The 13,173-nt window shown below is 36.1% G+C and overlaps 2 protein-coding genes across 9 annotated transcripts in view; both read right to left on the bottom strand.

Annotated features, from left to right (window-relative positions):
- The window catches only part of NBEAL1 (neurobeachin like 1), a 164,982-nt gene extending 155,054 nt beyond the window's left edge, over positions 1-9,928 (bottom strand). For all 6 annotated transcript variants that reach the window (XM_053215576.1, XM_027053013.2, XM_053215575.1 and 3 more), the window contains exon 1: positions 9,802-9,928. In XM_053215576.1, the coding sequence (XP_053071551.1) occupies positions 9,802-9,852 (51 nt within the window). In that variant the 5' untranslated portion in view covers positions 9,853-9,928. The remainder of the gene's footprint in view (positions 1-9,801) is intronic.
- CARF (calcium responsive transcription factor) overlaps positions 9,802-13,173 on the bottom strand; it is a 99,627-nt gene continuing 96,255 nt past the window's right edge. For 2 of the 3 annotated variants that reach the window (XM_053215589.1, XM_053215598.1), the window contains one exon: positions 11,510-13,018. Coding sequence is in view for 1 of the 3 variants with exons in the window: in XM_053215594.1 (XP_053071569.1) it covers positions 11,398-11,454 (57 nt within the window). In the remaining 2 variants the exon portion in view is untranslated. Of the gene's footprint in view, positions 10,085-10,872; positions 11,455-11,509; positions 13,019-13,173 lie in introns of those variants that run through there. The other variant, XM_053215594.1, reaches the window with a different exon arrangement.

The following is a 13,173-nucleotide window of genomic DNA, read 5'->3' as shown; positions in this document are numbered from 1 at the left end:
AGTTTTTCAAACTTATTATCTTAATATTATTTGTAGTAGTAAATATAATTAACACAGACTTTTCAATCACATCCATAAAATACTTTAACTGAAAATCTCTGAAATTTTTACTTTCTATATGTTTGTATTTTCCATAATTAACTTGTATCTTAAATTAAAAAAAAAATTTAATCCCAGCATAAAACATTACTACTTTTCATAATAAATTAGAAAATTCATATTCTTTATCCCTAAAATGAGGTTCACTAAGAAAACTGAAATTTTAAAACTGTACTTAAATATATTTTGACAAAAATCCTAAGTCAAAATTATTCAATAAATGTATAATTCACCTCATAATGATATCATAAATTAAAATAGAAATGATCTCTCCTACTACTCAAATGTTTAATGTTTAATGTCAGGAAAGATTATATGTAGTTAAATGTATAATACAAAACTACTTTTAATACTTTTTTTTTTTTTTGAGAGAGAGAAAGAGTGCATGTAAGAGAGAGAATGAGCAGGGGAGAGGGGCAGAGAATCTTAGGGAGGCTCCATGCCCAGCATGGAGCCTGATGTGGGGCTCAATCTCATGACTGACATCATGACCTGAGCCAAATCAAGAGCTGGACACAACCAAGTGAGCCACCCAAATGTCCCAAAACTACATTTTTTTTACAGAAGAAACTGTTGTGAAATGCCTGAATGACTTTTGTGACAAATAAATACATGGATCAGTTAATCCTCTGGTTCACTGTGAGTACGAGCTTGAATCTAAACATAAAAGAAAATGTTGATACTCCTTATAGGTAATAACAAGTTATTTTCAATATTTTAGAAGACAATATAGTCCAGGGGCACCTGGGTTAGGTGTCCAACTCTTGATTTCAGCTCAGGTCATGATCCATGGTTCGAACTAAGCCCATGTTGGGGTCTATGCTGATGGCACAGAGCCTGCTTGGGATTCTCTCTCTCTCCCCTTTGCCCACCCTCTCTCTCTCTCAAAACAAATAAATAATAAAGGACAGTATAGTCCATGTAAATATATGTAAAAGCAGAGCTTCCCCAATAAAAGAGAAGTGGCATATTATAAAGTGAATTCCATTCTTTGTAGTAAAAGATGAGGAAATCAGTGTTGCTAATTATTGTCTGAATTCTGACATCATCAAAGGAATTATGGCAGATTTCAATCATTTTACATAGTAACCCACATCTTAAAAATTTTGAATGACCAGAATAAAATTGTCAGAAAAAAAATTCTATTTTCACAAAATAAATCATAAGTTTTTGTGAAAGCCTCTGAGTATAAACAGAAAAGTAGATAGGCCAAACACTTAAATTCATAAACTACAAGGCACTAAACTTTGACCTATAAGCATTGTATTTTACGTATTTTAAAATGAAGGACTACTGAGATTTAAATGCAGCAGCACCTGCTTCCAAATGATTCATAATGATTCTAATGAAGGAGAATTTTTAAATGGCAGCTACTACCTACCAATGATTAAAGCAAGTTATGATCTTTTCACACTAAGTCTTACTATTTTTCTGGAACTCAGGAATAGTCTGATCATCCACATCTTAACATGTACACACACACACAAAAGTACTTTTATAATATATTGTAATAGAACAAACCTGCAATAGAAATGTCAAAAGTATACCTAAAAATGAATAAAGTAAAACATCATTTATCTACCATAAATGTCATCTATGAGTAAAAGAGGTTATACATACACATCTCAGTCCCAAAGTCTGAAGCTAACCAAATAGAAAATCCCAGCCTTTTCCCCACTACAGTGAGGGAGAAGACAAGTATGTCTTTTATTTCAAATACTACAGAACATCATGTTGGAATTATTGGACAACATAGACGAGAGAAAACAAGTGAAGGCAGAAGAATTAGAAAGTGGACTCCCCATTTTCTATAAGGGATTTCCTATATGCAAGAAGCCAGATGAGGGAGTTGTTCAGTCACAAGAAACTACAGTCTCCAATGCCCTTTGGATGTACCAAAAGAATGATAGAAAAGGTATAGCATGAAGATCAATAGAGAACAGTAGCCTGTGCAGCCACTCCCAAGAAACAACCAGAATCAAATCATGAAACACTCCTTCTTTGAAGGTAAAAGGACCAGGCAACATTTGCCCAGTTTTCAGAACTGCTATGGATCAAAGCCTCCTATATGCCTCCCATTCTTTCTTTTTCAAGAGTCTTTATTGTGGCATTCCCATATCGGTTTCACCACTCTATATTCGATTTATGGGTGCTACATATCAATAGCATCTTCTGAGGTCACAGGTTTCAGTATCAATAAAAACCAGAATTGAGCCAGATCTTGGATTTCAACTGATACCATGATTGGATGAGACTTTTGAAATTCTTAAACTGGGCATGAAGTAGTTTTGTATATAGAAGAGAGATGAGTAATTGAAACCAAAAAATCAGACTTTGATAAACTAGATTCTTAGTTCCAAATTTCACTCCCTTGTAGTAAATTTGCCATGTAATTTTGCAATAGGGAAAGGAAGATGGAGAAAAGGCAAAGTAGCAGCATTATGTCAGATAGTGATCAAGGCTTATGTTTCTGAAACAGGTCCAAGAACTCTGGGAGTTATAAGAAATAGTTCTGGGTCCGTAAGTTTCATACAAAAATTTGTTAAGTTTGTGTTCTCATTTCTATTAATTTTCAAGTTAATTTAAACATATTAAAGTTGACTACCTTGTAACTAGTACTCAACTGCAGTGGTCACATTCACATTGCTACTAAATGATCATCAGTGACTACTCGATTTGTAGAGCTGTATTTTTCAAATTACAGATGACATCTTGGCAATCTGAAAATTTTCAGATGTTCTAAAATCATGCCACGCAAAGTGTGGTACAGAGACCAATAAAAGTCCTTGGCTAGAGAAGAAAGTCAAAAGTAAACATTCTCAAACTTTAATAGCAGCAGTTTGGCAGTAATTTTAAGCCTGTTGAAATTAATTTAAAAATTAACGACGTGGCAATTTGTATTTTTAACATCTTTATCCCCACTTGTTGAAGAACTACTTTGCTAAAGCCACTAATAATCTCTTAAATATCAAATCCAATATATGCTCCATAATGCTTTTATTTATTGCCAGATTGAATGACAGTACTGACTACTCCCTTCTTTATAAAAGCCCTCTACTTGAGGCAACCACTCACTCCTGGTTGTCCTTCCACTCAAACTCCTTACGAACTCTTCTTCCTCTATCCTTCTCTTAAATGATAATGTTCTGTAGGACTCCCTGACTATGACCTTCTTCTCTTATGTTCATATAACTCGTCAATAATTGCCAATTAAACCTTAATGTGCCAACAAAAAACCCTGACGATTATTTTAGAGTTTTATCTTTCACTCATGCTCTTTCTACACATTTAAGTACTATCAATTCTACTTTCTACCAGGGAAATTTAAATTTTGATATTCAAAAGGAAAGAATAAGAAATATTCATGCATCTTAAAACTTTTTATAGTAGTACATATGCTCAAGTCAAATCACAAAAGTAATTAATATTCCTTTCTTAAAGGCTTCCATGTCTGCTAATATAAAATATTCATTTTTTGCTTTCACATTTCCTAAAACAAACACGTAATTGGTAAGCACTACCACTGAGTTGCTAACAATTTTCTGTTTTGCTTAAGGTCAAACATTACTTTCCTTACATTAAAAGTCATTATTAAACCACAGAAAATTAAAAGCCATTTTATACTTTGCATATACTGGAGACTTATTAAATGTAGACTAATTATAAGGGTTGATGTATATTGAGGCATCTTACTACACGGTTCATTTAGGATTATAATTAAATTGTAACTTTTTCATTAGAAGAGTTTATGTTCATTTTTTCCAAATCTACGTATAAAAAGAAGTACTTGCTTTTTTATCTGAATAAAATACTTCTATATTCTATTTTCTTTATGAAGCAAAACTTTTATTCTGAAAAGGAAGTTTACTCTGAGCTCATTGCAAAACTATCTATTTCAGTCATATTCCAGATATAGCAGGACAAAGGGCAACAGCAGGAAATGGAGCATCACCAAGGTTCAAAACAAACTTGGTTTAGAGTAAAAAAAGTTTCATATTATTATTAGGAATAATTAAGCACTATGCTTGAAAGAAAAAAAACAAAAACAAAACAAACAACAAAAAAACGATTAAAAATTAAGATACTGAGGGGTATACCTTCATCACTAGATAAAAAGGTGAGAATACTATTCTCTATTATTATCTTAAATAAAGGCAAAATGGAAGTAATGATACATACTCTTGAGCTCATATATGTATCTTAAAACTACTAATAAAGACTACATTTTATGTTTCTTACCCTTACAGTACATTTAAATAAAATCAATTCATTTTTTCTCAACAATTTTGAAACAGATGAAAAAAGTTATTTTTTTTCCACTTGACAGATGAGAAAACTAAAACAAGAAGAAATTATGTAACCTGTTTTTAGGTTTTTTCCTTAAGATCAGATGCAGAATTGGGACTAAATCTTGGCTCTAATTCTGTAGCTTCATAAAATTTTTCAGTGTAAAATTAGCATTAAAAAACAAAACAAAAAAAAGGCAAATGACAAAAATGAACCTTGAATTTTAACCCACACTGCCACATTTCGAATGTCATGATGCTTTTGAGTTACCCTGTATCTTTTTAGTGACTTAATGTATTTGATACTTTCCACTGTTACACAGAACAAAAATAACTTAATCTTACCAAACAATTTGAGAGGCTCAGTTTTTCTTCTGCATAGTCTGGTGATCAACTGTAGCATTCCCAAGAGACTAAATGTTTAACAGAAATATATCTTAATGCCTATCCAAGGGGAGTTGAGATATGGACTTTATGATACATACATGTCGTTATTTGCAATATATGAATTCCAAAAAGGATGATGTAGAGATGAAAATCATTCTCAGCACTGTCTCTCTTACCATAAACACATTATGTGAAAAAACAATGTGAAAGGATACAGGGAATAATATGATGTCTACTATAGATAGTATGAACTAAAAATCTTTAGATATTAAAAAGCAAATCAAATTTGCCTTCAATACTTAAGAAAAATATACTCAGACAAGAAAAGTATGCTTAGACAACATGTAGTTAACTACTAAACTAAAATCCAGATACGTGATTAAACATGTTCAAATTAATGTTTAACTTATAAGAGCTATATGAAATGCACTGTTAATAAAATCCTTGACTCTGGGTGACCATTTGGAGACAAGAAAAGTTCAGACTACATAAGCTGGTAAAAGAATCTATAGTAAGCAGGAATATTGGGTGTCCAGAAATCAGCCAGCCTATATTATACAATAACTACACGAGGTTAACAAATAACCTAGTAGGAAGATGCATGTTTCTAACAATGCAATTAAATCGTGTTCCTAGAAGGAGAAAGTGAAAAGTTAGACCTGAAAGTTTGGTTAAAAAAACAAACTGCCAAGTTTTGTACCCAAATTATTTTCAAATATGAAGTTTCATACATGAGAAGCCACCTGCCAAAAACTGAAACCAGTAATTTACTTTAATCGTACTTGAAAGACTTTAATCATTAGCATTAAGGTTTACAACTGAACCCAGACTAACAGGTAGAAAACATATTTATACATTCTCTTTTCTTTTGCCTAAGCAGTATTATCCAAGCATTATTTCTGATAGAACCCTATTTAAACACCTACTCAACTTTTATAATTCTCAGTGGCAACTTTTAAAATATCACCTTATATAGAAACAGTAGGATAGTACCTTAATATTGATCTATGGCTAAGACACTGCAAAATACGTATGCTGGTCAGCACTGTGACAAATATGGAGGATGTCCTAACCCTACTGCTTGGAAGCTGACCTTCATAAATCTTTGAAGCCATCTTCTTTAATCAGATATGTATACAATGTTTGGTATGGATAACACACCAACTAGGGCAGAAAAATGGTAGACAATATTTAAATTTTAATCAGTAAAGATGAATTTGATACTCAAGAAAAATAATCAATCAACTTGGGAGGAGGCAAGTAAATCAAGTCATTATTCTGAAAACAAAGAGAAAGAATCAAGTATCTAACTTGCCTGCCTTCCCTTTAAGGAACTGTCATCAACTGATGAGGGGACATTTCTCTATATGTTCTGCTAATAATGAAATGACAGAATTGAAGTATCAGTTTTGTAAACTCCTAATGAAATAATTACCACATGTAGGTATAACTCATTGATAGTGGAGACACATGAATTATTCTAGCCTCCCCCCACCAAACAGAATGTGAATCAGCCATGTCTCTATATCTGCCAGTTTGCAGATACCAGGAAAAAAGAAACAATTAATTGAAATGAAGGAATTAAACCCAGCAAAACTGAGACTGAGGAAAACTTTAATGTCAAAACCTGGTTTCTTCAACAAATAAATAGAAGGAATAAAACGTATGCTGAGGGGGAACCTATAGATTAAAAGATTTAATAGACATTTTCAACAAAATATGATGTGTATCCTTTGTTTAAATATTGAGTCAAACAGCAGGAAAACAAACACATTTATGATACTACCAGAAAAGTTTAAACTGTGCAGATATTTGATGACTTAAAGAATTATTGTATTGTGCTTACGTTTTTAAGAGTTGTTTTCTAGATACACTTTTTTTAAATTTTTCAATGTTTTTATTATTTTTATTTTTGAGAAAGAGAGAGAGAGAGAGAGAGAGAGAGAAATGTGAGCAGGGTAGGGGCAGAGACAGAGGAAGACACAGAATCCAAAGCAGGCTCCAGGTTCCAAGCTGTCAGCACAGAGCCTGATGCGGGGCTCAAACTCCTGAACCTTAAGATCATGACCTGAGACAAAGTCGGACGCTTAACCAACTGAGCCACCCAGGTGCCCCTACCCCTGAATTATTTTAAAGCAAATCCCAGACAACATCATCTTATCCATAAATATTTAAAAGTATATCTAGGGGCACCTAGGTGGTTTAATCGGTTAAGCGTCTGACTTCGGTTCAGATCATGATCTCGCAGTTCATGAATTTAAACCCCACATCAGGCTCCGTGCTGACAGCCTGGAGCCTGGAGCCTGGAGCCTGCTTTGGATTCTGTGTCTCCTTCTCTGCCTCTCTCCTGCTCACACTCTCTCTCTGTCTCTCAAAAACGAATGTTAAAAAAAATATATATATAGGGGCACCTGGGTGGCTCAGTCGGTTAAGCATCCGACTTCAGCTCAGGTCATGATCTCACAGTCCGTGAGTTTGAGCCCCGCGTCGGGCTCTGTGTTGACAGCTCAGAGCCTGGAGCCTGCTTTGGATTCTGTGTCTCCCTCTCTCTCTGACCCTCCCCCATTCATGTTCTGTCTCTTCTCTGTCTCAAAAATAAACATTAAAATATATATATATTTTTTTTTAATAATTCAGATGAAACATTACTGAACATGAAGTGGTAATTACTGAAGCAGGGTGACAGATACAAAAGAGTTCACTATACTATCTTCTCTATGCCCACTTCAAATCTTCCATTAAAAAAACTTAAAAAGGAAGATGAACTAAAAAGGTCTATATGACAATCCGTAAGAAGGACAACAAAATAAATGCATGTCCCTCAGAGGTCAAAAAAAACCAAATGAAAACCTTAACGGTAAATTAGGCAAGCATTCTCGCTGTACACACACATACATATGTACACACACACTCTTACGTGAAAAATGAGAAACTGTGAGACCCAAAGAGGTAAGTCTTGCTCAAGGTCACAAAACAAAACAGGAGCAGAGCCAAAACTAGACCTCACAACTGCAAGCCCAGAAAGAGACTAAGTTGGAGCTAAAAGAATATCTGAGGAGTCCTGAAGTAGTCTGAAAGCCCATCAAAGGTGTAAAAAGAGTTTAAAAGTTAGGTGAAAAAAACAATCCTGTGGTTAGAAGGGCAATATGCTTGAGCGAGCACTAAGACTAGAGAGAAGTATGGAGAACAACTGGGTATCTGGCAATCATCCTCACCAGGGAGCAGAGGTGTTATATGTATGAGGTATGTTTGGAAACTACTTGAATTCAAAGTGTTTGTAGAAAAGAAAATTGTCATCTAGCTTACAAGTTTAAACATGAACTAATGAAACATAAAAATCATTATTTTAATAACAATTTTTGAAAAAAGCTGAAAAAGTTTAAATCTTAATAAGTACACAACGAACTTAAACATAAAAATGGGATTTATCTTCCTGTCCAAAAATAGGCTTCAAAATTTGACCATGAAGGGTCTTCATTATTTACTTAGACATTTTCATAAAAGAGTAAGGATTCATATTTATATTAAAAGTTATAAAGAATAAACCTGTGTATGCCAACAAATTATACTATCTTTTCTTTTTTAAAAAGATTTTATTTTTAAATAATGTCTGCACCCAACGTGGAGCTCGAACTCACAACCCTGGGATCACAAGTAGCATGCTCTACTGACTAAGCCAGCCCAAGCACCCCTATACCATTTTTTGAATAAGCACAATGACAAAACATTAACTCCACCTAGAAACAAAAAAAGTAATGAATAAGACAATGTAATCGCATTTAACTTTTGTCATTCTGAAAATGTAAAATCTAGTATGTCTGATGTATTTTTAAATAAGTCATTTTTAAACTACCACTCATACTAAAATGCATTTTAATTTTTGGCTGACACGTGTTAGTGACTATTTCCAAAAGTGGTGAATTCAATTCCTTTTTTATTAGAAGAGTGGTCTATTTTTAAAAACACATTTCTGGCATTAAATTACACAAGACTACAAAGCTTTTTTTAAAATCCGTATCAAACATTTCAAAGTATATCCTTCACCAATTATAAGAAATACCAAACCAGGAAGTCAAAGAAAATTCCAGGGTGACCTCTAAAATTTAGTATTAGAGATAACTAAGATCATTTGTTAAAGAATAACTTGTTCTTTAAAAAGCTGAAAGTATAAAAAAGGAGTCTGAAGGGGGATAATGCAGAAACAGAAGCTGAGACTTGAGAACTTCACCACAGACTTAAAGTAACTTAAGCAGTAAATTAGAGATGTTTCTCTGACCCTTGCCAGTATCTTCAAAGCAGTAATGTAGCTCCTCTCTTGAAAAACATGTTTTTCAGTACCCTTCTCCTTAAATATCAAGGTTAAGATGTAAAAAATCACATAAAGACCAAGACAGAAAACATTATTTTTGAATGAGAAAATGAAAAATATTAAGGAATCATCCTGGATAAAAACATGGACTTGACTCAGGCAGTTCTGCTTCTCAACAGCCCCTTTAATTTCTGCATCAATTTTCTTACCAGTAAAAAGGGATAAGTACAATAGCCACCTCCCAGGATTGTTGTGAGGATTAAATGAGACAATACTCATAAGGTACTATCAGTAAGCTTGTAGTAACCGTCTCAAATCAATAACATTTTTACATAATGAATAACATTTTTTATACTATTTAAAAGGTTAATTATAGGAAAAAATGCTGAATGTTCTTCTCATAAAAATATCTCTATCCTATCCCTACTTGTGGGAGAAAAAGAAAAACACAAAAATAAAAATATTTTATTTTTCTGCTAAGGTCATATTACTTACATAACTTAAAATCACTGAAGAAAAATAAAAACCACACCCTAGAGGTTTAAAAAGGGTGTCAGTATCGTGTATGTGTTCAAACCTGGGAAAAGTGGAAAACAGAAAAATCCATGTTGTTAAATTCTGGGTCATTACTATAATACTATGCATTAAAGTGATAAGGCCAGTCACAAAATTTTACAACAAAGTACTTTAAAACTTAGAAATAAAAAGGAAAGCAGTTACCTTTGTACAATAAAGCATCCAAAGTTCAAAGAGCCTCTCTCTAGATGCCATTCTGGCTTTCACTCTGGCACTTTAATTTTTCCTCCAAAAAAAAAAAATTATGTTCACGACCACAGCATGTTCATTTTATTTTCCAAGTTTTTCAGCCATTACAGTAAAGCTCAAAGCAGAAGGGAAAACAAAAATAAGTGAAATCAAATGGGCTGTCTTCTGATCAATAAAATTCAGTTCGAGCAGTCACTCCAACTTATCTTCATCATGGTAGTTGGGAGATTAAATAAATCTGTGAAAGACAAAAATACGCAAAAAGTTTGCTAGAAAAAGGGGCCATAATAAAAACTGTAGATTTATCAGAACTATAGATTTATCTACTTCACTTCCTGCAAACAACCAGCTAAGCTTTTATACTGATTGATTTTACAGAAAGTAGTGCTTCGGGGAAACATCACTGCTAACACAATACTTCACAGCAATATAAAGTTAGAATTCTCTAAGGCAGACCCTGAGACAAGTACGCGTAACCAAAAATGCGTCCAGTGATAATAAACCGCAAAACACCGTTGCCATTCATATTTTCTAGAAACAAAAAGAAAGCCACACTTACTAGTGCTATATTTCAAAGACAAAGAATCCCTTAGAATATTCTAGTCTGCTTAAGACTTGTAGGGAATGTTTGTCGTTGAGTTGCAGGGCAGGGCGTGGGGAGGAGGGTGAGGAATTCCTGGTTTGTTTGTTTTAACAATTCTCGCAGGGTGAAAGCCAACCTGCCCACCTGCCCTCTCTACCTCTACCTCAGGAAGGAGCACGCACTGGCAAGGTAAACACTCCGGGAAAGCTTCCCAGTGTTTTTAGGGATCTTTAAATTTCCTCCTCGCAACCCAGACAACGGAAACAGAGGCAAACCTAAGGTGTGCAAGCTGCCAAGAGAAGCTTTGGAAATGGTGCAGTGCGAGCTCCTCCGCATCCTCCGACCCGCTATCCACGCCCTGCAGACCGCACTGGGATACACCCGGGTCGACCTCGCCCCCTCATAGCCGCCACAGACTCCACAGCGCGTTCCCCACCACGCACCGGGGACCCTCCCACGTCTGCCACGCGGCCACTTCTTCGCTACGACCCGCTCCCCGTCACCACGCTCACGTTGGGGGCTACGCCAACGCCGCCAGGCCGACGTCTAACTTACTTCCCTCGCCCCCTTCCCCAGCCGTGTCACCTCACCTCGCAGCAGGGAAGGCGGGCGAGAGGAGGCGGGGCGACGACGGCGCGAGGCGGGGAGCGAGGGCCTGAAGGAAACAAGGGCGGGGCTATCCTCTCGGCTAATAACTCCGGCCTCTAAGGATTTAGCCGGCCCCGGGGCAGTCGCTATTCATTGGTCGCGCAGGCCGGGGGCAGAGTGACTTGAAGCCCCGCCCCAGCATTCCTGCGCATTCGCAGTCGACCGGGCTCCCGAAGATTCGGGGGCTGGCGCCAGCCGGGACGTTCCAGTCAGTCTTCCCAGGCTGGACGAGTAGGATGACAGACGTGCTGACGCTAATACACCGCCACTCCTGGGGCCGGGCAGAGGTAGCCTTTGGCTGATGGCGTCATTTCCGGGACTCATTTGAGGGCGGAGAATCCTTGGGTGCTCCCTAAAGGGGGTTTTGTTTTGATTTCCTGTAAAAAGGGGATTGGTCTTGGTAGTGTATAATAACAAGAAAACAGACAACTATCCCCACACCCTGAAAAAGAACAACGAAGTCTTTTCCTTAATCTCGCTTGTGCTTTCTACTTCCGCAGTCACGAAATGTCCAATACAAAGTGCTTATTTTAACACTACTGAAGGCTTCAGAAGAGTTTTTGCTTTTTCAGAAAAACAAGACAAACGGCTGCGTTTACTAGACATAGACAACTTTCAGGAAATTTTTGTCGTAAGGGGATGAGAAGGAAGACATACAAGATAAATCACCTTTGGTACACCTAAACATTTAAAAAACTTTGTATTAGGAAAATGTCAACTCTATACAAAAGTAAACTAGCATAATGAAACCCCACATACCAAGATTATCAACTAATTAATGTCCCATCTTTTCATCTGTACCAAAACTTGGCAAACTGTGAACAGTAAATATTTTAGGTTTTGCAGAGTGTCTTGCTTGGTACGTATTTTTAAAATAATATAAGAGTGGGGCACCTGGGTGGCTCAGTTGGTTAAGCCTCCAATTCTTAGTTTCGGCTCTGGTCATGATCTCACAGTTTTGAGGGTTTGAGCCCTCCATCAGTTCTGCACTGGCAGCGTGGAGCCTTGGGATTCTCTGTCTCTCCCTCTCTTTCTCTCTCTCGTTCTGTCTCTCTCAAAATAAATAAACTTAAATTTTTATTTAAATAATAGAATAGTATTTAGTAATATTTGAAAATTAGATGAAATTCAAGTTTTAGTGTTGTAAAGTTTGTTGAAACACAGCCATGCCCATTCCTCTACAGTTTTGTTTGTTAATAGCCTTTTTTAAAATAAGGTCTAGACCCAATGTGGGACTTGAACTCACAACCCTGAGATTAAAAGTTACATTCTCTTCTGCCTCAGCCAGCTATGTGCTCCCCCTTTACTATTAATACCTGCTTTCACTGCAAGAGGGCAAAGTTGAGAGTAATTTCCAATAGTTATTTCCCAATTATGCCTTTTCAGCATCTCTCTTTGGTTGTGAAGAACATATGTGAAAATATATGAAAACTTCAAGGAAACGGAGAGGAATTATTCTTGCTCTGGGATCTGCCATTTTAGTAATTAGCAACTCCATTCTTCCAGGTGTGCTGTCCAAGAACCTAAGAAGTATCTTTGCCATCTTTCCCGTATACTTCACATTGAATCTAATTTTTTCAGTTATAGCTTCAAAATATATCCAGAATCTAACCATTTTCCTACACCACCACCACTACCACCCTGATGTGAGTTACCACTAAATCTTTTGTAGATTATTATAATCTCATAACCAGTTTGTCATCCTGCCTCTGCCTATGCACTCTCCCTACCCATGCATTATTCTCAACACAGTAAGCAAAGTGGTCTTTTAACATAGAAATAAGACGTTACTCCTCTGCTAAAAACTCTCTAGTGGTTTCCCATTCCACTTGAAACAACCAGAAAGTACCTGTGTTTTCCTCCCACACTTACCTCTTTACCTTCTCCAACTATTCTGGCCTCCCCTTATTTCAGTCCAGACAAATGGCTTCTTTGCTGCTTCTAAAATTCACAAAGCATATTCTATTCTCAGGGATTTTACATAAGCTGTCCCTCTACCTGGAATTCTCCTTCCCCAAATGTCCACACACAATCTTCAAACCTCTGCTGAAGAATCACTTTATCTGTTGCTATAGTCTGAATGTTCGGGTCCTCTC

Source organism: Acinonyx jubatus, chromosome C1 (genome assembly GCF_027475565.1).
Source record: "Acinonyx jubatus isolate Ajub_Pintada_27869175 chromosome C1, VMU_Ajub_asm_v1.0, whole genome shotgun sequence".
Classification (NCBI taxonomy): domain Eukaryota; kingdom Metazoa; phylum Chordata; class Mammalia; order Carnivora; family Felidae; genus Acinonyx; species Acinonyx jubatus.
The sequence above is the reverse complement of the archived record's forward strand: the minus strand, read 5'-3'. Positions and strand labels throughout refer to the sequence as shown.